This window comes from Antechinus flavipes, chromosome 4 (genome assembly GCF_016432865.1).
Source record: "Antechinus flavipes isolate AdamAnt ecotype Samford, QLD, Australia chromosome 4, AdamAnt_v2, whole genome shotgun sequence".
NCBI lineage: Eukaryota > Metazoa > Chordata > Mammalia > Dasyuromorphia > Dasyuridae > Antechinus > Antechinus flavipes.
This window is the reverse complement of record NC_067401.1, coordinates 418,789,115-418,814,351: the sequence shown is the minus strand read 5'-3', so window position 1 is coordinate 418,814,351 and position 25,237 is coordinate 418,789,115. Positions and strand designations below refer to the sequence as shown.

Genomic DNA, 25,237 nt, shown 5'->3' with positions numbered 1-25,237 from the left:
GACAAAAAGTTAATGTGGTGATAGGGAAGATTAAGACAGATGCTCAGAAGACAATGATGTCAAAAAACTACAAGCAAAGACCAAAGAAAAATCTGAACTGGACACAAGCCACAAAAATTTTTGAGACTAGTTCCAAAAAGATTTACAAAATCAAATAAAAGAAATCAAGAATATGGGGAAGGGGAAGAAAAGGTGCAAGAAAATTATGAAAAGAGAGTCAAAATCTTGGTAAAAGAGTTACTAAAAGAATTACTAAAGAAAAATCACTGTAAAAACAGACTTGGCCAAAGGCATAAAAATTCACTGAAGAAAAGAACTCCTTACAAAGCAGAATTGGTCAAATGCAAAAAGAGGTACAAAAATTCACTGAAGAAAAGAACTCTTTAAAGCTAGTATTGACCAATTTGGAAAAAGGCACAAAAGTTCACTGAAGAAAATAATTCCTTAAAATATTAGAATTGAAACCATGAGGCACCACCTCATATCTCTTAGATTGGCTAAGATGATAGGAAAAGATAATGATAAATGTTGGAGAGAATAAAAGAAAACTGGGACATTAATGCATTGTTGAATTTGTGAAATAATCTAATCATTCTGGAGAGGAATTTGGAACTATGCTCAAAGGGCTATCAAACTACAAAGTCTTTGATCCAGCAGCGTCATTACTGGAGCTGTATCTTAAGAAAATCATAATGGAGGGAAAAGGATCTGCATGTGCAAAATGTTTGTACAGCTCTTTTTGTGATGACAAAGAATTGGCAAATGAGTAGTTACCCATCAAATAGGGAATGGTTGGATAAGTTATAGTATATGAAAGTAATGGAATATTATTGTTCTTTAAAAAATGATGAACAAGCTGATTTTAGAAAGACTTACACAAACTGATGTTGAGCAAAACAAGCAGAACCAGGAATACACTGTACATGGTAACAGCAAAATTGTACTTTGATTAAATATGACAGACTTGATTCTTCTCAGTGTTTCAGTGAACCAAAGAAATGTTCTTTGTTTACAGATGGTAAGTAGTAAACTTACCTTGGATGAAAACTAGGATGGAAAATGCAATCTGCATCCAGAGAGTGAAATATAAAGACTGAATGTAAATCAATATATGCTATGCTCACTTTTTCCCTTTTTCTTCTATTTTTTTTTCTTTTTTGGCTTTTCCCTTTTGTTCTGATTTTTTTTTCTCCCAACATGATTCATAAAGAAATTAGTTTTTTTTTAATGTGCATGTATAACCAGAAAACATAAAACAATTTAAAACAAAAGAAAATATTAAAATTGGACAAGTGGAAGTGGATGAACCCATGAGACATCAAGATGCAATAAAACAAATTTATTTTTAAAACATTGGGGAAATGATTCAAATTTATAAGAATAAATGCTATTCTTCAATCAATAAATTGGTCAAAGGATATGAAGAGACATTTTCAAAAGCAAAAATCAAAGCTATAGTCACATAAAAATACTCTAAATCAGTACTGATTAAAGAAATTCATATTAAAACAACTCCAAGGTACACCTCATACCTGTCTGATTTGCTAATGTGACAGTAAAGAAAAATGACAAATGTTGGAAGGGATGTAGAAAAATTGCACAATTGGTAGAGTTGTGAACTGATCCACTTCATTCTGGAGAACAATTTGGAAGTATCCCCAAAAAGTTATAAAATTTCTTTTGACACAGCAGTAAACTACTTGATCTGTATCCCATAGAGATCAAAGAATAAGAAGAAGGATCTAGAGGCATAATATATTTGCAGTAGTTTTTTGTGTGGTAACAAAGAAGTAGAAATTGAGGGGATGCCCATCAGATAGGGAGTCCTGAAAAAATTGTAGTATGTGATTGTGATAGAATACTATTTCGCTATAAGAAATGATAAAGAGAATGATTTCATAAAAACCTGGAAATACTTATGTGGATTGATGCAAAGGGAAATAAATGAGCAGAACAAGGAGAACATTGTTTATAAATTGTGCAATGATCAATTGTGAATGACTTAACTATTCTCATCATTACAGTGATCCAAGACAATTCTGAAGGGCTTATGATGAAAAATGCAATCTGCCTTCAAAGAAAGAACTGTTGGACTCTGATTGCAGATTAAATTTATGATGACCACAGTATTTCTAATTGGAAATACTCAACTGTCTTATAGTGATGTGGTCCTGGATATAAATGAATATACAAAGCTGGCAGTCAGCATAGAGATGATAATTAAAATCTTTTAAGTTGATGAGGTCACTGAAAAAAAAAAGAGAAGACCACCTAGAATATAGAGTAGGGTCAGTCCATAGTTACTGTAATGTGGCTGATGGATCAGGAAAAAAGACGGAGAATGAACTGGATTTCATGAAGTTGAACCAAGAGAAATCACTGTCTCTAAATCCCAAATTTATGGAATTTGGGGAATGGTCAGCAAAGGCAAATACTACGGAGAGATCAAAAAGTTTGATGATTGAGAATCTCTGGAGAGCAAAGTTTCAATTGAGCAATGAAATCAATCAATAGTCATAATGCAGAGAGTTGAGAAGTATGTGTGAGAAGAGGAAACAGAAGCAATGTGGGTAATGTTTACTAGGAATCTGGTTTTAAATGGAGGTGAGATGTAGGATATTAGTATGAGTGAAAGGTAGGGTCTAGAGACAATTGTTTTAAGCATTCAGAAGACTTGGGGATATATGTAGGCAGCTGGGAAGCAAGTGGTAGATAGAAAAGAAAGATTAAAGATTAAGGAGAGAAGGAATGATTGTGGAAAAATCTGATGGAACTAAATGGAAATAAAAGGAATGGATTTTGCATTTCAATATAATGGAACACAAATTTATTTTTTTTTCAGATAAAGGAAATGATTAACTAAAATAGAAAAAAATAACTATTTGAAAATTTCAGAGTTTTTGTTGTTGTTGTTCTTGTTATCATGATTTTTACCAGGTATTAAGTTGCTGAGAAAGTGAGAATTGGAAGATTGCGTTACATTGGAGCCTGGAGTGGTAGTTTTTTTTTGTTTTTTTGTTTTTTTTTTTAAATTCAAATAGGATCTTTCCCCTATTGGGTTCTATTTACTGGAACAAAGACAATAGCAATCTTCAGGAATCCTAGGGAGGGCTTCAATGGCAGTCTGGCTGTGACCCAAGACTAGGGGTTTCCCCAGCATGCCGTGCAGGATAGCAATAAGTTACATTCTCTGGTAACTGTTTGGGAATGTCCAATTCCTAGAATACTATAAAGAATAAAGGAAGGATGTATATTGACAACAATTATCAAATAACCCATTCATTCCTCAAAAGGGATGAATAAGAGGGGGGGACCCAAGAAAAACACTAGCCAAGATGAAAAAATGACCCTAAAGTGATTCACTGTCCCAATTATATTTCTCCTCCTATATTACTCTGTTCCCTAAATGTGGGAATTAGTAATGACTCCATCGTTTTACAATTTAGCATCTTTCTACTTTGTTGACCACTATTCTCTCTATATGAAGTTCATTTCCCATCCAGATTGGGCTTCTTGACATCATTAAATATAGTTCATTTTGGCTTTCTTCCTGTGAAATTCCCTTTGCTTTTAATATCATCTCTTTCCATTTGTTTATTTTAAAATCCTACCTATCCCATAAGGTGAAGCTTGAATGCATTAAGACTTTCCTGATCTGCCAGCAATCTGGTTTTGGTTTTTGTTTATATCTCTTCCAAAGCATGTATCATATGTGGTCTTATATTTATATGTTAATAGGATATCCCCAAAATCAAAAGCTCAAATCTGTGCTAAGACATTTGGTACGCCCTATACATTCTGTATTTTTATTATATATTAAATCCCTTGAAGTCAAAGGCCATGTTGTATTTATCTTTGTATTCCCCCCAGTCAGTATCAGGGATTTTTGTATACAGTAACTCCTCAATAAGTATTCATTAGACAAATAGATCAAGCTGAGCTTCTTGAATGAATAAATAAATCTAATCATTGAAAACATGTATTTTTCTGAGTCAAGGTATCACCTAACCTGAGAGATGTAGTAACTTATGAGTGGAAATGAGAGATTGGGTAGCACTTGACATTTGTACCCTTATAAATAGTCAATTGTTCACTTTCCCTGGCAAAAGGGTTCGGAGTCATCTTTACTTTTCTTTGTATCTCTAACACTTAGAAGAGTGTCTATTACAGAGTAGACTCAATTAGAGGAAAGGATACACACACACACACACACACACACACACACAAGGACATACAGAGAGGCAGAAAGAGAGTGAGGGAGAGAGAGAAAGAGAGAGAGAGTGTGTGTGTGTGAGAGAGAGCGTGTTACACACATATAGAGACACAGACAGTTTTCATATTCCTACTCAATTGGAAAACACCGGATCTATCATCAAAGGACTAAATTATATAAAGTTTGAGAACTTTATCCACAGCCAGAGACCTGGTCATCAGATGATGGATTTTTGTGGGCCTTAATAATTCATTAGATAATCTACTAAAGCATGGGAAGGTTGCAATTCAGCACTGGCATAAGAAGCAGTAACACTAATGAAATAAGTTATTATCAAAATACAATGGGAAAAGTACTGACTGCGGAATCAGAAGACCTGGGTTCAAAACCCTACTTTGATTTTTTTTCCCCACATAATAAAATAATTATGCATATATGTATATATGTGTGTGTGTGTATATATGTATTTGCATATATTTATTCCTCTTTCCTGTTGTTCTTTATTCTCCAACTGCTGTAATTCAGTTCTCAACATTGCTTCATTGTTCTGCAATCCCATAGCTTTCATCCCATAGCTCATTTCTTGCAGTTCTTCCAGATGATGGCACTTGTCATCCTATCCAGGGAACTAACTCTTTTACTCTGATGTCACAAAAATAGCCTTCTCAACCTGAGGGTTTTCTCTGAGGGCTGTGGGAATGTTCACTTCTTGTATTCCTCTACATTCTATTCAAGGTCACTCATGGCCAATTCATCCCATTTACTTTCTCTCTCCCAAAGCATCCAGATATTTTACATTTCTATCAATACCTTCCACTGAGTCTTAAGACTCAAAGAATCACCCTACCCTTCCTTTTAAAAAAATTTCCATTCTTCCAGCATTCCTCTATATATGTTGTTACTCCAGAGATCTTAGTGAAAAATGACCTAAAGGGAAAGGTAGAACCAGCTGCTCAAAATAAAATGGATAGTGTTGGAAGCTTTCCATGTAATCTTGAACAAGTCACTTTATGCCAGTAAGCCTCTTTCTTTTATGTATAAAAATGATAGGCATTGGACTAAATGATTATTTTGATTTTACATCATTGATTTTGAGATCCTTTCACACATGGGAAAGAAAAATATGAACCCAAAGAATGGCTCACAGATTTGATTTTATTTTGAAGTCAATTCCATCTTGCATACACCATCTCCTCAAAGGGCACCTTGGACAGGGGAATGATCTTCCCAAGTCCATATAGAAACTAAAATTCAACAAAACTCTATGGACTTGTTATGCAGATTTTGTGTCATAGAATCGTATAATCTATAAATTGGGAAGACCTTGGGAAGTCTTTGGAACCATCACATCATTTGACAGATAAGGAATCTGAGATCCAAGGAAGAAATTCATTTACCCAAGGTTATAAAACTAGACTTTGGAATAAAAGCATTATACTAATTTTCCCACTACAATTGGCAGTGGACATGTTTGAACTACAGGTTTAGCTTTTGTCTATGTTCTCAAATCTCTAGCTATCAACTAGCTAATGGTTCAGAATTTCCCACTTGACCTTGTAGCACAGTCTGCTATTTTGAATGCCTCTGAAAATATCACCTTACCCCAATCCCTGCCAATGTCTACTATTTTCCTGACGTTGCTTAGCACTTGTCTTCTCTCTCAATTGAAAACACCAAAGAGAGCTTTCTAGCTGTACTGGCTTAGAGATATTCTTTGGAGAGAGGATGGGAGTGTGGAGTCTGCTAGCCTTCCTCACTCCATAAAGGAAAGGCCAAAGGAAGATAATTTCTGCTTTTTCTCTTGCCTCTCTGAGCAAATATAAGTTGACTTGCTCATTTTCCTTCATCTCCTTTCTTTAGTAGCATTTTTAGAATACTGTGTAGTATAACAAATATTGTGTAGTTCATAAACATGGAAGGACTGAGAAGGGAGGGAGAGGAGGGTCTCTTCCCTACCTGTAGAACATTTTCTGTTCAGTCATCTGCTTAGATGGAGGAGGGAGGCAGGAGAAAGAGAACAGGGAATTTAAGATCCACCTGAGCTGATAAAAGAGCTGCCTTAAATCTTATTTGCAAGCAGGTTGGTGAGGAGAGAGTTCTGGTATTCCCTCTTTTCCCCAGAGTGTCCTTAAAAATGACCTGTCTGAAACCTTAGCTACAGCAGAGGTAAGATTCAATTTGTGCTTGTTTTAGCACACCCACTTTCACCCAGGCAGCTCTCCTCAGCCCTAACGTTCGCAATTAGAAACCCATTTCTCTCTCCGGCTTTTGCTTTGACGGGGGCATTCTAGGAAGGGAAAAGAGAGGGGAGTGTTTGGGGGAAGGGCAGAGAAGAGGAAGGCAGGGTGGTTGGAGAGAGATTTTGCAGGCTCCTGTTATTTATGGAAAATTGGACATGCTAATGAAGGCGAGATTCATCTGGGCTTTCAGAAGGCAGGAAGGCAGGACTCTTTCTGTCAACAGACCAATTAGCACACAATTATTTTCCCTTCCTGAAAGCCTATCGGAGGTTCTCGTGCAGTGTGTGGGATTGTGCTGCTGCAGACACTCTTTACCTCTTTATCCACGGCCTCTTTCTTCCATTGCTTTTGCAGAAAAAGACAGACTCTACTCTTTGTCCTCTGACCACCCAGCTCTCCCCAAAAGTCTAATCTCTGATCACACACCAGGTTCAAGGTCAGCTCACTTATGTAAGCTTGAGCTTAAAGAGTGACTAACACGTGGACACTCTCTGCCTTCTTCCTACTTTGTACAGCCTTATTACCTTGCTTTAATGGGGCCACCAGTGGATTCCCCTACAGTCGTTCCCCATTCCTCTTACCTGCCCTATCCTGTCAGATGCCCCATGCTGGGACAGATTGTGTGATCTAGGACTTCTGAGCTGGGGTTGAAGCAGCCAGCTCATTTCTCCATGGAGCATAGTCTCTGATGAGATGAGAAATTGAAAGATCTGATGGCTTGGGACCCAGTAATGGATTAATGGGCTTCCCACTCACCCCCAGGGCCCTGATTCAGAGCCTGCCAAATGCAAACTGAGTGGAAGGGGTCATATTCAGGTTTTCTCCCACATTCTCCACTAAATTCTTATACTACATAAAACAATGTGACCTTAAATGTCCCTATACTTTGCAAAACACTTTAGTATTATACAAATACTTTAGAAACAGATTTGCCACATGAATTGAGACACACAAAATGCTTTTTTCACAGTAATCCTATAGGTGGTAGTGCAAGTATAATAGTACCCATCTCCATTTTATGGCAGAATAGACTGGGTTCCAAAGCTGGAATCCAAATCCAGATTATCTGACTCTGAACCCAGTGTTCTTAGCATTAAACCTTTCGATAAAGATATTATCTAGTTAATGTTTCAACTTCTACTTAAAACTTAAAGTTGGATATGAAGTCCAGATCAGTGTGAAAAGAACTCAGAATGTGACAAGAAGCTATCATTACTAGCAAATTTCTTCCATAGGACAATTTTAATCTAATGAAGCCCCAAATTCCTGTCCCATCTTAGGTGATATCATTTGATATTTGCTACCACTCAGCCCTGGTACTTGGTTTTCCAGTCCCTCAGATCCAATACCATAATTGTTCTTGAACTAGAAGGCCAATAGACATCTTAATCTTAAATGACTAAAGCAGAACTCATTATCATTACTCCTAAATCTTCCCCCTCTCTTACATTCTCTATAACTGTAGAGAATAACACCATTCTTGAAGTCCCTTAAGTTCTTCCTGGACTTCTTGGTATTTCTCACCCCCTAGATGCAAACTGTTGCCAAGATTAATCAATCTTACCTTGGTAATATATCTTGAAGATGCTTCCTATTTTCACCATTCTAGGGCAGGTTTTCATCATCTCAAATCTGTATTAGTACAATAGCCTGTTATTATATTGGACTTGCTATTGAAAGCAAGATTCATCTGGGCTTTCAGAAGCAGGATTCTCTCTGAACAGACCAAAATAGCCACAATTATTTTCCCTTCTGGACAGCCTATCAGAGGTTCTCTTTGAGCATATAGATTTGTTAAATATAAATAAACATATAATTTGTTTGCTTTCTATCTTCCCTTATTAGATTGTAAGCTCCTAGGAGGACAGGATTTTTATTTGTTTGCTTGACTTTTTTTTGTATTCCCAGCACTTATCACAAGGCTAAACACACAGTAGGCATTTAAAAATATCACTTGCTTGATTAGTCTTTTTCGTTAGATATAATCACTGAAGGCAAGTTCAATAAAATCTTTAACTTGTCCAAACATAGAGGAAGAGTGAAATAAAGCTTAAAATGAAACAATGCTTGTTATCATGACCCTTATATTACGGAAGCAACCTTTACATATAAAAAGACTACATATGAAGAAGTGTACTTAAGTATATTCAGAGTATAAGAAAGCTGGATCTTAAGAGCTAATTGTTAAATTTTAAGTATGAGCATTGACATCTAAGAAATTGGCAAAACATGCAAATCAGGGTAGATTTAACACAAAATTTAGTGCATGATTTAATGCAAATTGATTAATTTTTTTTTTTAATGCTTTAAATTTTAGATTTTAAAAACTATGGAGAAAATCTTAATAATGTAAATTTAATTTAAAAGTATATCCTACATATACTCAACTGATCTCAGATCTGATGGTAAAACATTTGCCAATACATTCCTGTTACCTCAATTTAGATAGTTATATTCCTGTAAGGATATTAAGAAACAAAAAGTATAACAGTATATTTGGATTAATATCAGTAGAAGAAGGGACTAAAGTGATTTTCTCATTTAGAAAGACCAACTAGACAGAAATGTCTAGAAATGAGAAATAGAAACATCACAAACCTGGTACCAGGGGCAAGATAGAGTAGTGATGGAAGCCTTCAATCATCCAGACACCTACTGGAGATCTCTTCTGCCATAAACTAACAGATAATGATTTCTTGGCATGCCTTAAAGATAATTCCATCCTTCAAAAGGTGGGAAAACCAAAAAGGATATTCTCTTCTGGATAAGATTCTCACTAATAGGAAAGAACTGGTTCCTGGGGTGAGAGTGATGGGGACCCTGGGAGGAAAAAATGACTTTCTTCTTGAATTTGTGATAGCAGGGAGGAAATCTGGGCAAGTCTGAAAGGTACCTTAGATGTTAGGAAAGCATATTCAAAGAATTCAGAAAGAAGGTAGGTAGGGATCTGTGAACTGAAATACTACATGGGGAGTCAGCCCAGGAAAGATGGTAAGTGCGGAAGAATAAAATTCTGAAAACAAAGAGGAATAATTCCAATGAGTTCATACTACCAGAATTCTCTGAAATTATCTGTTTTGTCATTTCTTATGGTTCACTGATATTCTGTTATGTCAATATACTACAATCTTTTTAGTCATTCTCCTGTTTTCTAAGAGGCAAAATAAACTACTCCCTTAAATTCAATTCTTTTTCAAATCCCTCAGCTTTCTTCAGTTAAGGAAGATTAGTTTGTGACTATTCTTTCACTAACATTATTCTCCAATTGGCCCACACTATTATCACATCCTGATTTGTTTCATTGATAAGTTTGATATATTTTAACACTAAGTCACTGTGTATTTGTGAGACACAGAGAGAAAAAGACAGAGATACACAGAGATAGTTAGAGACAGAGGTAGACAGAGATACACAGAGACAGAGGCAGACACAGAGAAACAGAGTCAGAGAGACGAAGAGAAGGAGGGAGAAAGGGAAGGGGAAAGAGAAAGAGAAACAGAGACAGACAGAGAGAATAAAAATTCAATTCTGCTTTATCTCTTTTGCCTAGAGTCCATTACATTGTATAGAGGATAGGGTCCTGGACCCGAAGTTAAGAAGAATTTAGTAAAAATCTGGCCTCAAACATTTACTAGTTATATGATCCCAGATCCCAGATAAGTCACTTGACCTCTATTTGCCTCAGTTTCTTCAGTTGTCAAATGGGAATATTAATTGTGTCTACTTCCCAGAGTTATTGTGAGGATCAAATGAGATAATCATTGTAATGATACTGACATGCTTGGCATATAGCAAATGCTTAATAAATGTTTGTTTTCTTCCTTAAAGTCAGGTTCATCTGTCACATAGTCCCCAGAGTCCTCCAATGTTTTTGTGTGTGTTTGTATGTCTCTATTTAACATGTAGGCCAATTATAAGAATTACCCATTTTATGCCTTCTTTCTATACTAATATCCTCCTCCAGTCCTCAGAAGAGAACAATTCCTACTCCCCTTTCCCTCCTGAATCAGTACCAGGTGGTTGTTTTTGTTTTAGAAAAATCCCTCAATGCCCTTTTAAGCCATAAAGGTTCTGAAAAGGCATTTGTTTCTTCTCCATTACAAAATTAAAATATATCTTGAGTTGAATACCCTCAATAAGCATTTATGAAGTATTTTTTTTTCTATATGTCAGTCCCTAGGTTAAGTCCTGAAGAAATAAAGAAAGGGAAAAAATAATAATAATTCCTTACTCTCAAGGGGCTTGAACTAAATGGAAAAGATAACATTCAAATAACTAGGTGTAACCAGAACATATTTGGGATGAAATAGAAATAATCAACAAAAGGAAGGAAGTAGAATTAAGAGGGATTGGAAAAGGCTATTCGTAGAATGTGAGACCTGAAAGAAATGAGGGAAGCAAGGGGATAAAGATGAAAAGAAAGTTTCTGGCATGAGAGACAGTCCCTAAGAATGTTTGGAGATGTTGGGAGACAAAGTGTTAGGTGTGAGAAACATCAAAGAGGCAGCAGGTGTTAGTGAATCATACAATATGTCAGAGAAGGGGGTAGTGCAAGGCATAAGAGGACTGGAAAAGTAGGAAGGAAAAGCCAGGTAATTAAGAGCTTCATAAACCAGAGCATTTTAGATTTGAGCCACTGCAACTGATAAAGTTGCCATGTTTATGTGTGACGTGGTCAGACATATTTGAGGAAGATAAATTTAGCACCTGAATACTAGAATGGAGAGAGGTTGACACAGGGAGACCCACTAGCAGACTAATGCAATAGTCCCTATGGGGGATAATAGACCCTTCACCAAGGTAGTGACAGTGTTAGATGACAGGAGAGAGATTATATGAGAGGTGTTTCAAAAGTGTTAATGATAGGACTTCCAATTGACTAAATAAGGGAGTGAGAGAAGGAAGGAGTCAAGTATGACCCACAATGGAACTAGGACTTCAACAGGTATAAGAAAGAAGTGCACTCTGGATATGGAAGATAGTGGGTGTCCTGTGTGGAAAACACTGTACATTGTGGCAAGATCACAAAATGAGAGGCAGGGTATACGGTGCAGTGTTAAGATGGATTCTGACTATGAAAAGCTTTAAATGCCACAAACAGAAATTTAATTTAATCTTGGAGGCGATTTATATTGGTTTTATTGTTGTTATCTGAGGGAATGGGGAGAGTTAGGATAGTGGGCTTGATCAGAAAAAATCACTTTGGCAGCTCTAAAGAGTATGAGTAAGAGGAATAAAGATTTGAGGCAAGAAGATCAAATAGGGGATTATTGTAGTGGGCAAGAGATGATGAGAGCCTGAACCAATGTGTGATGTCTGTGGGAATGCAGAAGAGAGATGTTTGCTAGAGACATTGTTGGGATACAAATGACAAAATTTTGCAACTAGATAGATATGTGTGGTGGGAGGAAAAAAAAAAGCAGTTAGGAAAACACCAAGGGTTTAGCATGGATGACTAAAAGAATAGTAGTATCTCAGATAATAATAGAGAAGTTTGGAATGGGGCAACATTTTTAGAACAAGTTAATGAGTTTTCTGGACATGTTAATTTGAGCTGAGACACCTAGTTTGAAATGTTCAATTGGCACTTGGCAGTGTGTGTGTGTGTGTGTGTGTGTGTGTGTGTGTGTGTGTGTGTGTTAAACATAGGAGAAAAACTAAGGTCAGATTTCTATGCATAGTTGCAATAATTGAACCCATGAGAATTGATAAGGTCATCAATTTAGAAAATGTATAAAGAAAACAGAAGAGGGCCCAAGACAGAGCTTTTTGATATTATTCACAATTATTGGGGTTCACATGGATAGTTAATCAACATGGGAGAAAAAAGCAGTTACACTTAAAGGAAGAGAAGCAGAGAAAAATAGTGACTAAAAAGCTAGAAGGGGAAAGAATGTGTTTTCAGAACAGTGTGCTGAATTGTGTCAAATGCATACTAGTATTTGAAGAAGTTGAGGATTGAAAAAAGTCTATTAAAGTTGGTGATTAAGAAATGTTTTTAGCTGAGTGAAGTCAGAAATCACAAAAGTGCAGAGGATTAAGGAGGGAAGGAATATGGGGGAAAGGAAGTGGAAGCACTGAATGTAGATGACTTTTTAAAGGTATTTGGTTGAGAAAGGTAAGGGAAAATCCATAGTTCAAGGGATAGTCCTAGTAAAGTTTTGAGGGTTTTTTTTGGGGGAAGACTAGGGAGATTGGAAACTTCTATAGTCTACAGGAAAAAATACAATGAGAAAGAAATAAAAGTGAAAATTTTAAGATGGGGAGAATGACAATAAGGCATATCTGTTAGATAAGACATAAAGAAATAGATATATGGAAGAGTTGATTTTAGTTAGAAAAAGAAGTACCCTTGTATCAGAGACAAGTGTAAAGGGGAAGTACTGGTGTATGACAAAAACAATACGATCTCTACCCCTACGCACATACCCATGCAAATTAGTTTAGTTTTTCCTTAAAAAGTATTGAGATCAGGGCAGCTAAGTGGCAGTAGATAGAGCACCAGCCCTGAAGTCATGAGGACCTGAGTTCAAATTTGATCTCAGACACTTTAACACTTCCTATCTGTGTGACCTTGGGCAAGTCACAGTAACCCCAATTGCTTCTGGGAAAAAAAGTGTTGAGATCACTTATTACTTTGGGGAATTAATTGTTTAGTTGTTTATATCTCTTCCTCATCACCTAAGTACAAAGCAACCAGAAGATTCAGGTATTCTCTAATGTTTGGGTGATGGGTCACAATAGTTATCTCAAATAGGAGAACTTTGCTTAACTGAATTAGTTTAAGGTGTCCTCAATGACTATTCTTGCTAAGTATCCTTCTTTTAAAAGTATCTAAATCTCTTTTTGATAAATGTTGAAGATCTATAAATACTGAAATGAAATTATTAGAGGGTTGCTTTGAATCATTCTCAACCTAAAACATGGACAATGATGTCAAGGGGTTGTGAGATGAGATGGGTGGGTTGTCAGTTTCAAAGAAGTGGAAGTTCAACAGGGAAAGAAAGCTTTTTAAGGCTTAAAGAATTAGGAGAAGAATGAAGAGCCATTTCGGAGTGAGATAGACAATCAATTAGAGAGAAGTAGTAAAGAGTACTCTGCTGTAGTAAAGACCTAGGTGAAATTAAAGAACATAAATTTGTAGTGCATTTAGTCAACATGCTTGCAAGACTTCTTTGAGCTCCATTGAGCAGCATGTGAATAGGAGAAAAGGAAGCAGATGGTACAAGTAATTCAATATAAGGTTTTATTGAAGCAGGAAAGGTGGGGTGGGGGGGAGAGAAGGAGGGAGGGCAGGAGAAGTTGAACAGTTTCACTAAGAAGTGAAGATTGGAAAAGGAAGTCTGAAGCAAGAATTATAAATGACTAGCCCAGAAACATTCTGAGTGACAGAGAAATTTAATGTTAAATGAAGAAGACTAACTTTAAGATAAATAAGGAATAGGAAGAGATAGAATGATGAGATCATGATTAGCTAGAGAAACTTCTTACTCATGGCAATATAAGACTTGTGAATGATAAGATCAAAATATTCATTGTTGTACTAGTAAATATGTAACAACTGGCTTTCTAGAAAGATGGTTTGAAACACTTTTAAGTTTAATTGGCATTATTAAAAATAATAATAATACTTTTTAAAGTCTAAACTTCAACAAAACAACAAATCAAACCCTGATTTGTAGAACTTGCCAATATCTAAGAATTAAATATTGACATAGGAAATTTAACAATTGGTTGTAAAAAACCACTAGTATATATCCCCTGGATATAAACATTCTCCGGTACTGCAGAGAAATAATGGTTGACTAGGTCATGGGAGGTAAGTAATTTGAGGAATTGGAAAATTTGGATTTTACTAATATTCCAGCTTCTGGGATAAAAACTCATCATTTGACAAAAATTGCTGGGAAACCTAAAAAAATTATCTAGCACCCTATGGCAAGATAAGGTCAATTTGGCTTCACAATTTAGACATAAAAAGTGATACATAAGCAAATTAGAAGAACAAGGGATAGTCTACCTCTCAAATTTGGAGAAAAGAGGAATTTATGGCCAAAGAATAATATTGTTGTAAGAAATGATGAACAGGCTAATTTCAGAAAACCTTGGAAAGATTTACATAAACTGGTACTAAGTGAAGTGAGCAGAACTAAGAGAACATTGTACATAGTAACAAGAATATAATGTGATTATCAACCCTGATGAATATGAGTCTTTTCAACAATGATGTAATTCAAGGCAATTCCAATAGATATGTAATGGAAAGTTCTATCTATATCTGGTAAGAAAACTATGGAGGCTGAATTAAAGCATAGTATTTTCACCATTTTTATTGTTGTTCTTGTTATTTGCTTGGTTTATTTTTTTCTCGTGTTTTCCCCTTTTTGTCTGATTTCTCTTGCACAACATAATGAATATGAAAATATGTTTAGAAGAATTTCACGTTTAACTTGTATCACATTGTTTGCTGTATTGGTTGAGGATGGAGGAGGGAAAGAGGGAGAAAAATGTGGAAGAAAGGTTTTCCAAAGGTAAATGATGAAAACTATCTTTACATGTTTTAGGAAAAATAAACTTTTTAAACTTTTTAAAAAAGAACAAAAGCTCAAGAATATCAAGGTGAATTAATGAAAAAAAAAACACAAAATAGCAGCACCAAAGCTAAAACTATATTATAAAGCAACAATCATCAAAACCATTTGGTACTGACTACGAAATAGAATAGTAGATCAGTGGAACAGATTAGATATACATGACACAGTAAGCAAGGACTATAGTAATCTAGTATTTGATAAACCCCCAACTCCAGCTTCTGGGATAAGAACTCACTATTTGACAAAAATTGTGGGAAAGGGGCAGCTAGGTGGCGCAGTGGATAAAGCACCAGCCCCAAAGTCAAGAGGATCTGAGTTCAAATATGACCTCAGACTCTTAACACTTCCTGGCTGTGTGACCCTGGGCAAGTCCCTTAACCCCAATTGACTCAGCAAAAAAAGAAAAAAAGAAAAGAAAAGAAAAAGGAAAGAAAAATTGCTGGGGAAACTGGAAAATAATATATTAGAAATTCAGTATAGACCTACATCTCACACCCACACCAAAATAAAGTTAAAATGGGTGCATGATTTGGGCACAAAGGGTGATACCATAGGCACATTAGGAGAACAAGAGATAATTTATCAGATCTTTAGAGAAGGGAGAAAAAACTAGGGAACATTATGAAAGACAAAATGGACAACTTTGATTACATTAAATTAAAAAAGGTTTTGTACAAATAAAACCAACGGAAACAAGATCAAAATGGAAGTACAAGTTGGGGAAAATATTTTTGCAGTCAGTGTTTCTGATAAAGGTCTCGTTTCTAAAATATATAAAGAAATGTGTAAAATTTGTAAACATACAAGACATTCCCCAGTTGATAAATGATCAAAGGAAATGAACAGACTATTTTCAGATGACAAAATTAAAGGCATCTATAGTCATATGAAAACAAGTTCTAACTTATTATTGAATAGAGAAATGCAAATCAAAACACCTTTGAGGTACCATCTCATACTTCTTAGATTGGCTAAGATTACAGAAAAAGATAATGATAAATGTTAGAAGCATCTGGAAAAACTGGGACACTAATACATTGTTGGTGGTGGTATAAAATGATCCAACTAATCTGGAAAGCAATTTTGAACCATAGTTCAAAATACCAAAAAAGCTATAAAACTGTCCATATTCTTTGACTTAGGACTGCCACTGTTTGTATCCCAATGAAATCATAAAGAAGGGCAAAGAACCCATGTGTGCAAAAATGTTTGTAGCAGCTCTTTTTGTGGTAACCAAAATTGGAAAATGAGTAAATGCCCATCATTTGGGGAAGGGCTGAACAACATGTGGCATATGAAGCTAACGAAATATTATTATTCTATGATAATATGATAAACATACATGATAAAATGAATAATATGAATAAATAAATAAAAATATAAACAAGCTGATTTTAGAAAGGCCTGGACAGATTTACATGGATTGATGCTGAACCAAATGAGCAGAACCATTGAATACATTTTAAACAATAACAGCAAAAATATGTGATAATCAGATATGAAAAATTTGGTTCATCTAAGTGGTTGAGTGATTCAATGCAATCCCAATAGGAAAAAAATCTGCATCCAGAAAAAGACCTGTGGAGATTGAATGTAAATCAACGCATGCTACATTCATTTCTTTTTTCTTTTTTTTTCTCCCATGATTTTTCCTTTTGTTCTGATTTTTCTTTCCAACATGATTGATAAAGCAATGTGTATTAAAATTAATTAATTAATTAAAAAGAGAGATGGTTTTCTCACAAGTTTTTTTTTTTTCTTTGCTATAGACAACATTTCTAGTGCAATGTTGAGTAATAGTGATGATAATGGACATCCTTGTTTGACCCTTGTGGGAAGTCTATTTCAACTAAGTTCTAAAAGGAAAATATATCTGTAAGTCCACTATGCAAAGTTATTGGTACTGCACTTCTCACCTGCCAAATGGGGATACCATCAGCTAGAAAATGTCTAAAGCAATTAAGGCATATAAATGTAACTGTGGTATTAAATAATTAACACAATAACTACAGAGAATTATAGAAAGATTTAAATAAGTTGATGTAACGTGAAGAAAGCCAACCTAGGACAAAAATATTCACATGACAATAATAAAGTAAGTTTAAAAATTACATTTGAAACAAGGTTGCAAAATTGTAGAGAACAAGCATATGAAAAGATGCCTGCTGCTACTCTTTTACAGAGGTGCAGGTCCACAGGTGTGACACATTGTATATTTCAACTTTTTATCAAGAGTTGATAAATTTTGAATTTTTTTCTTCTATATATCTATATCTATATCTATATCTATCTATCTATCTATCTATCTATCTATCTATCTATCTATATCTATCTATAGCCTCTAAAGGATAGTTATTTTGGAGGGGAAGAGAAGAGAGATACAGAGGAAATTCCAGTTGAAATGAAAACAAAAAAAATAACAAAATATATGAAAAACTGGGGCTAATCTTGCTTAAGTCCCATTTCAGAAAAGAGTAGTAACATGCCCTCAATACTTGAATCAGATTGATCTCTCCATCAACTATCTTCCATAGACCTATTTCTATTTTAGTGCCTTGTTTGTTTCAATCCTGAATGTCTATCTTCTCTTTTCTTCCCATCCTATTCATCTAATCTGTCTTTCAAGAAGCAGCCTTAAAGCAATCCTTTAAGAAAGTCTTCTAGCTCTCCTGAGACTCAGTTCCCTCTATAGCTAATAGTATAGAATTTAGTGTAATATTTCATATGTCTGAGTAATCTTTACCCGTATCCTTTTCACCCAAAAGAAGAGTAGACTATATGCTCTTCAAGAGTGTGGGAACTGCCTTATTCCTCTTTTGTTCGCTTTCCCTCCCCACAAAAAATCCAGCAAAGTGTCATGTAATAGATGACAATTAAATATGTGTTAATTGAGTGAGTTAACAAAAAAAGTTTAAAATCCTGAGCCATACTCTCTAACCCCCTATAATTTTTAGTACATAAATTGTCTCAGTTCAGTTAAAGCTACGTATTATTCAACCTGTGCTTTAAACATCATGGGAAAACTGATGGGCCAGCTTTGTAATATTTTAAAGAGGTTCCAAAGTGCTCTAGAATAGTACATGGGTATAAGAGTTTATATATATTTAATATACTTATTAAAATATGCAGTAAAGCCCATGGCTGCTATTCTCTATGAACTTCTCAGGGCTGAGGTGGGACTTAAATGTTTAATACTTATAATACTACTCATAATTCAAATTCTTCTAGTGTTTTGCTTCCTGAGGGATCCTCAAAGTCTGTCAATTCCACATAAATTGACTATGGTTTGACATTGTCTGCTAGCATTCTACAGCATGAATCTGGCCTGCCCTTGCATATGCATAGGCATTTTAATCTTTCTATGGGGAAAAGGACAGAAGGAGAATTAAGAGGTGTCATCAAAGATTGCCCATGGTTCTTCTGCCTAGAGATTTCCTTCACTCTTTTTAGCCAGATGATGCTTTAATTGTTCTTTTTTCCCCCTTTTTTCTTTTTTTCTTTTCTTTTTTTTTAATCTAGTCCATATCAACTCTTCTTCAAAGATCCTCAGGATTTCTTTTGGCTCCCAAATGAAATTCAGGGATCATGGGGCTCTGGGACATAACTCTTCTTAGTCAATTGCATATTATATCCTATTTATGTCTTTTTAAAAAAAATAATAGATTTGCATTTTCAAAATATATGCAAAGATGGTTTTCAATATTCTCCCTTGCAAAACTTTGTGATCCAAATTTTTCTCCTTCCTTCCCCCACTCCTAGACAGCAAAAATCCAATATTTGTTAAACACATACAATTCTTCTATACCTATTTCCACATTTATCATGCTGCACAAGAAAAATCAGATCAAACAGGGAAAAAATGAGAAAGAAAACAAAATGCAGGCCATCAACAACAAAAAAAGGTGAAAAACTACCATATATACTCGAATATAAGCTGAGTTTTTCTGCCCAATTTTTGGGCAGAAAATCTCCTCCTCGGCTTATATTCGAGTCACTAGATAAAACATGTGTAAATATCCCTTTGAATGCCCCCCTGCTGTGTAGTATACAGTACGAGTGCTGACTGTGATACTACAGGGCTGGCCGTTGCTACGGTGATGCGGCTGTTCCTGTAGTATCACAGTTGGTAACTGGACTGTATACTAATGCTGGCAACCGCTTTACATACATATACCGGCACCCGCTCTCCTCCTCTGCGGGGCATCGGTGCGCTACCTAAACCTACTGATATAATACGTTTTCCCAGATTTTTGGGTTAAAATCAGGGGCCTCGGCTTATATTCGGGTCGGCTTATACTCGAGTATATACGGTATGTTATGATCGACATTCAGTCCACAGAGTCCTCTCTCTGGGTGCAAATGGTTGTCTCCTTCACAAGTCTATTGAAATTGGCATGAATTACCTGATTGTTGAAAAAAGCCACATCCATCAGTATTGATCATCATATAATCTTGTTATTGCTATGTACAATGCTTTCTTGGTTTCACTCACTTAACTTAGCATTAGTTCATATAAGCCTCTCTAGAACTTTCTGAAATCATTCTGCTTGATTGTTTCTTATATAACATAACATATAGACATGCTGATGATTTATATGAATTTATTTTATATTCTGCAACTTTACTAAAGTTGTTTTTTTTTTTTCTGGTAGCTTTTTAATTGATTCTCTAGGAATCTCTAAGTATATCATCACATCATCTGCAAATGGTGATAATTTGCTTTCCTTATTACCATTCTAATTCCTCTAATTTCTTTTTCTTCTTTTATTTCTAAAGCTAAAATTTCTAATACAATATTGAATAGTAAAGGTGATAGTGGGCATCCTTATTTCACCCCTAATCTTATTGGGGATGCTTCTAATTTATCCCCATTATATATAGTGCTTCCTGATAATTTTAGATAGATGATACTGATCATTTTAAGGAAAACTTCATTTATTCCTATGTTTTCTAGTGTTTTTAATATGAATGGGTTTTGAATTTTGTCAAATGCTTTTTCACCATTTCAGATAATCATATGATTTCTGTTAGTTTAGTTATTAATATAATTAAATATGTTGATTGTTTTTTTAATAGTGAACCATCCCTTTTACCTTTACTCTGTATATATCACTCTGCTTTAAATGTATTTCTTATAAACAATATATTATAAGTTTCTGGCTTTTAATCCTACTTGGTATAAATCCTACTTGGTTGTGGTATATTATCCAGGTGATAACTTGCTGTAATATCTTTGCTAATGTTTTATTTAAGATTTTTGCATCAATATTCATTAGGGAAATTGGTCTCTTTTTTTTTTGGTTTTGACCCTACCTGGTTTAGTTATCAGCATCATATTTGTGTCATAAAAGGAATTTGATAGGACTCCTTCTTTCCCTATTTTTCCAAATAGTTTGTATAGTATTGGAATTAATTGTCCTTAAAATATTTGGTAGAATTCACTTATAAATCCATTAGGCCCTGGAGATTTTTCTTAGGCTTTTGATTAATAGCGTGTTCAATTTCTTTTTTTTTTTTTCTAAAATGGGTCTATTTAATTAATTTATTCCCTCTTCTGTTAACCTGAGCCATCTACATTTTTTAAAGTATTTATTCATTTCATTTAGATTATCAGATTTTTTGACATACAGTTGAGCAAAATAGCCCCTAATTATTTCCTCTTTATTCATGGAAAGTTCACCCTTTTCATTTTTTAATACTAGCAATTTGATTTTCTTCTTTCCTTTCTCTAATCAAAGTAAAGATTTATCTATTTTGTTGTTTTTTCCATAAAACCAAACTTTGCTTTTGTTTATTAGTTCAACAGTTTTCTTACTTTCAGTTTTATTAATCTCTTTTTTTATTTTCAGAATTTCAAGTTTGGTATTTAGTTGGGGGGGGTTTAATTTGTTCTTTGTCTAGCTTTTTTAGTTACATGCCCAATTCATTGATCTCATTCTCTATTTTATGTAAGTCATTATCTAAAGATATAAAATTTCCTCTAAGAACTCAGATTTTTGCTCATTTTTTAAAGGTTGAAGTCTGCTTTAAGGGAAAAGGGGACATTGTACCAACTTTCCTCTACAGGTGACATCATCTTCATGCTGCCATGGAATCTGTGCTGCCAGTTTCTTTCTCATTCTGGATGGATGTGTCCAAATCCTTTTTGTTATGCTGGGCTTTAGGAACTCATTATTTGCCTTTTGTAATTGTGTTGGAGGTTTCATAGTTAATCTGCTGATCCACTGTTGCTGGCTTCTGAACTAGGACAGAGTAGCAAGTACTGCTATGTTTTGGCTATGAATTTCCCACTACATTCTCCCAGTGTGTGGAAGCCTTTCGGCACAGAGTCTCCTTGTGCTGCTCCAGTGCTGCAACCCACCCCGCTCTTCCCGCCCCTGCCCACTTAAGATAGATCTTTCCCAAAGTTCTTTCAAAATATCTTCTGCTGGAAATTTGTTACAATCCAAATATTTGTGGGTTCTGTCACTCCTGTTCAGAGGCTTGATCTGGTGTTGATTCAAGAGAAGTCAAGAAGAGTTTAGACAAAGACCTCTTTACTCTCTGCTATCTTGACTCTGTCCCCCACTTCCATCTTAAAATAAGGTGGAAAAAAAAATGACCATTCTCCCTGTGAAGGAAGCATTCTAATGGCTTTCCCTTCTCCTTGGAATACTCTTCCTCCTCACCTTCAGTCTTAGCTTTCCTGGCTTCCTTCATGACTAAACTATAAGAACACTTTCTGTAGGAGTTCTTCACCTAGACACAGAAAAGGGGTTCAGGAGATGGAACAGAACTCAGGAATTAAAGCTACAAAGATTTGAATTTGAATTCTGTCTCAGAAGTTTATTGGCTATGTAATTCTGGACAAGTCACTTAATGTCTCTGTCTGGGTTTTCTTATTTGTAAATTGGGGATAATTAATAGCATCTAATTGAAAATCAAATGAGATCAAGTATGTAAAACAGTTTATAAATCTTTAAGCATTTTATAAAAGCTATTATTACTGTTGTAATAATCAATGCTGATATTATTATTTCCTGATTCCTTCTTCTGCTAGTGCTTTCTTCCTGAGATTATTTTTATCTATTCTGTATATAGCCTTTATTCACTTAATTGTTTACATGTTAGCTCCTTCATTAGTCTCTGAGTTCAGTAAGGGCAGGGACTACTTCTACCTTTCTTATTACCTCCATAGTATCTAGTATATAGTAAGTGCTTAATAAATGCTTATTGACTTGACCCGATGACCCCATTTGGAATTGTCAATGATAAGTTACCAAAGTGCATTTGGATACCTTCATTGGTGAGTTATAAAGGAACATAATGCTTATTGATTGACAGTCCCCCTTTCTGCTTACTTCTCTAGGTCACAGAGACACGGACAGGCCCTCTGGGCTGCAGTAACTATGATAATCTGGATTCTGTGAGCTCAGTCCTGGTGCAAAGTCCAGAAAACAAGGTGCAATTATTAGGTAAGAAGTCTTTTTTTTTTTTTTTTTTTTCACTTTTCACAGCCATAGAATGGTCTGGGATGTGCTGCCCAAGTCAGAAAGGGGAAAATAAAAACAAAACAAAAACAAAAACAAAAACAAAAACAAAACAAAACAAACAGAAAATGCATTAATTTCATTCTGCTAAAACCAAGATGCTTTCTCTAGATATTGATCATCAAAGCTTTGGGTTGCAGGTAAAAGGATCCTCAGAAACCATGGAGTTCAGTCTTCTCATTTCCTAGATAAGGAAACTGATAATAGTAATAAATATTTGCAGCAGAATTTACATTTTTTTCTTTTCCTCCTTGTGGAAAATAATTTGAGATGACTTTTTCATTCCCCAAATCCTTGGATCTGATCAAATTCTCTCTAATACAGAGTCCTTCTGCAGTTGCCTTCCATGTTCCCAACTTGTCTATAATGAAAGAAACTCAAACCCAGCTTTCTATAAAGAATACAATGTTTTAGAAATAGAAAATTTAAAGATACCAGGATTGTAGCTGTAAAGATGAAAGGGACTTGGAGGCCACATAATTCAAATTCCTCATTTCATAGAACTCTTGTTCAAAGGGAGGGGACAACTAGGTGGTGCAGTGGATAGAGAACCAGCCCTGAAGCCAGGAGGACCTGAGTTCAAATTTGGCCTCAGACACTTACTACTTCCTAGCTGTGTGACCTTGGGCAAGTTACTTAACTTTAATTGCCTCAGCACAAAAAAAAAAAAAAGTTCAGAGAGAAGTAAAGTGACTTGGTCTAGATCACACAAATAAGAAATGACAATTCCAGTCCCAGGGTAATCCAGATTAAATGGGAGGATGGGGAAGGGAAAGAGACAGGGAGAGAAAATAAAGTGGGGAGGAAAGAAATGGGAAGAAGAGAGGAGAAATGAAGTATAATGAAGAAGAAAAGAGGAGTGGAGACAGAAAGAGGAGAAGAAGGGCAAAGGGGAAGGGAAAGGGAAGAGTGAGGAAAAAAATAGAGAAAGAAGATAGGGATGGAGGAAAGAGAAGGGACTGGGGAGGAAAGGGAGGCTTGCTTGGATTGATATGTGAAGAGAAAATTAGAAGAAAATTGCATTAAGTCTGGATACAAGAAGATAAGGGAAGTTACCCAGATCTTGTACTCTATTTCCCTCTGACATCCTTTGGGCCAAGGGTATGCAAATTGATATAGACAGAACTGTTTGGCAGGGGAAAAGTTCATTTTTCTTGAGGCTTAACTGAATTGGACTTTGTTTAAGATATTATTGTCTCTGCATTATAAAATCAATAACCCTCACCCAGGATCTATTATTACAAATGCCAACCCATCTGAGCCAGAAGTGACTTACCACGGCTTCAGGAGGCAATTTTTTTTATTTTAATTTTTTAAAGAAATAAAGAATATTTGTTTCCTGGTGATAACTAATAAAATTATAATCTATCCTTGCTCAGGTCCCAGGAAGGGCTAGTTTGTGTGTCTTGGAATTAGTGATGGGTGAAGTTTAAAATGTCTAGTGGTTGGTTTGGAATAGTTTATGCCATTTAATTTTATAGCCCATCACTCACACAGCTATTGCTGAGGGCACCTCTATTGCAGTTGTGGAGAGTGTTTCCATCAGGAGGGAAAGAAAACATTAAGATGGGGAGGATTTGGGAGAAGATAGGGTATCAGTGTATATTATATGAGGACCCTCTTCAAGGGCAAACTCATGGTAGGCTGCCTAGAAGGGAAGGGTTGAAAGCATCATGAGGGTGTGATCTAGGTCTCTAAGTACAAAAATGTGTCAACTCCAACTTTCAGGATCCTTTATGCTGTCAGCCAATCCTGTAGGAACTACTTTTCCCCTCTAGCCCTATTCCCTCTGTTTATGAATGCCATCACAATGAGAAGTTTGGGGGAAAATAAGTATCTGGTAGGAATTGAATTAGAAGGAGCCATGCTTTGCTGGGAGAAAGTAGAGGATGGGAAGGAAAGGAGGAAGGAAGGATGAAATGAAGGAAGACAGAAGGAAGACAGACAAGAAAAGAGAAAGAGAGGGAAAAATGAAAGGAAAGAAGGAAGGAAAGAGGGAGGGAGAGCGGAAGAAGGGAAAGAAAGGAGGGAGGAAGCAAGGAAGGAAGAAACAAAAAAAGGAAGGAATGGAGGGATGGAGGGAGGAAAGGAAGCAACAATTTATTAATTACATTAAGTATTAATGATTTGTTAATCATATTATTAAACTCCCAGGAGGAAGCCTAGAATCAAAAAAAAAATTGCACCAGGGAACAACTTTGAGAAACATTTATAGAGCAGGGATTTTTATCTTTTTGTGTTATCCACTCTTCTGACATGAAGTTTGGTGAAGTTTGTGAACCCCATCTCAAAATATTTATAAGTGAATGAAATAAAAAAAAATAAATGAATGAAATACAGTTCATAGAATTATAAAAGAATGCAATTAAAATATGGTTATCAAAATATTGGATAATTTGAAAATAAAAACCTGTCAAGAACCTCAGGTTAAGAACCCTTGATGTAGGGGAAAGGGAAAACATTTACATAGTGATCTAAAATGTGCCAGGTATTGTAGGAAACAAGCACTTTTCAAAGATGATCTCATTTAACCCCACAACAATACTAGGAGGTCTGTGCCATTATGATCCTCAATTTTCATTTGAGAAAACTGAGGCAAACAGAGTTTTAAAATATGCCCAGAGTCACAGGACTAGTAAGACTCTAAAGCTAAATTTGAAA

General features: G+C 35.4%; 1 protein-coding gene across 1 annotated transcript in view; it reads left to right on the top strand.

Moving 5' to 3' along the window:
* BRINP2 (BMP/retinoic acid inducible neural specific 2) overlaps nucleotides 1-25,237 on the top strand; it is a 166,530-nt gene that overhangs the window by 124,481 nt on the left and 16,812 nt on the right. The window contains exon 5 of the mRNA XM_051998892.1: nucleotides 22,396-22,501. Within this exon, the coding sequence (XP_051854852.1) occupies nucleotides 22,396-22,501 (106 nt within the window). The remainder of the gene's footprint in view (nucleotides 1-22,395; nucleotides 22,502-25,237) is intronic.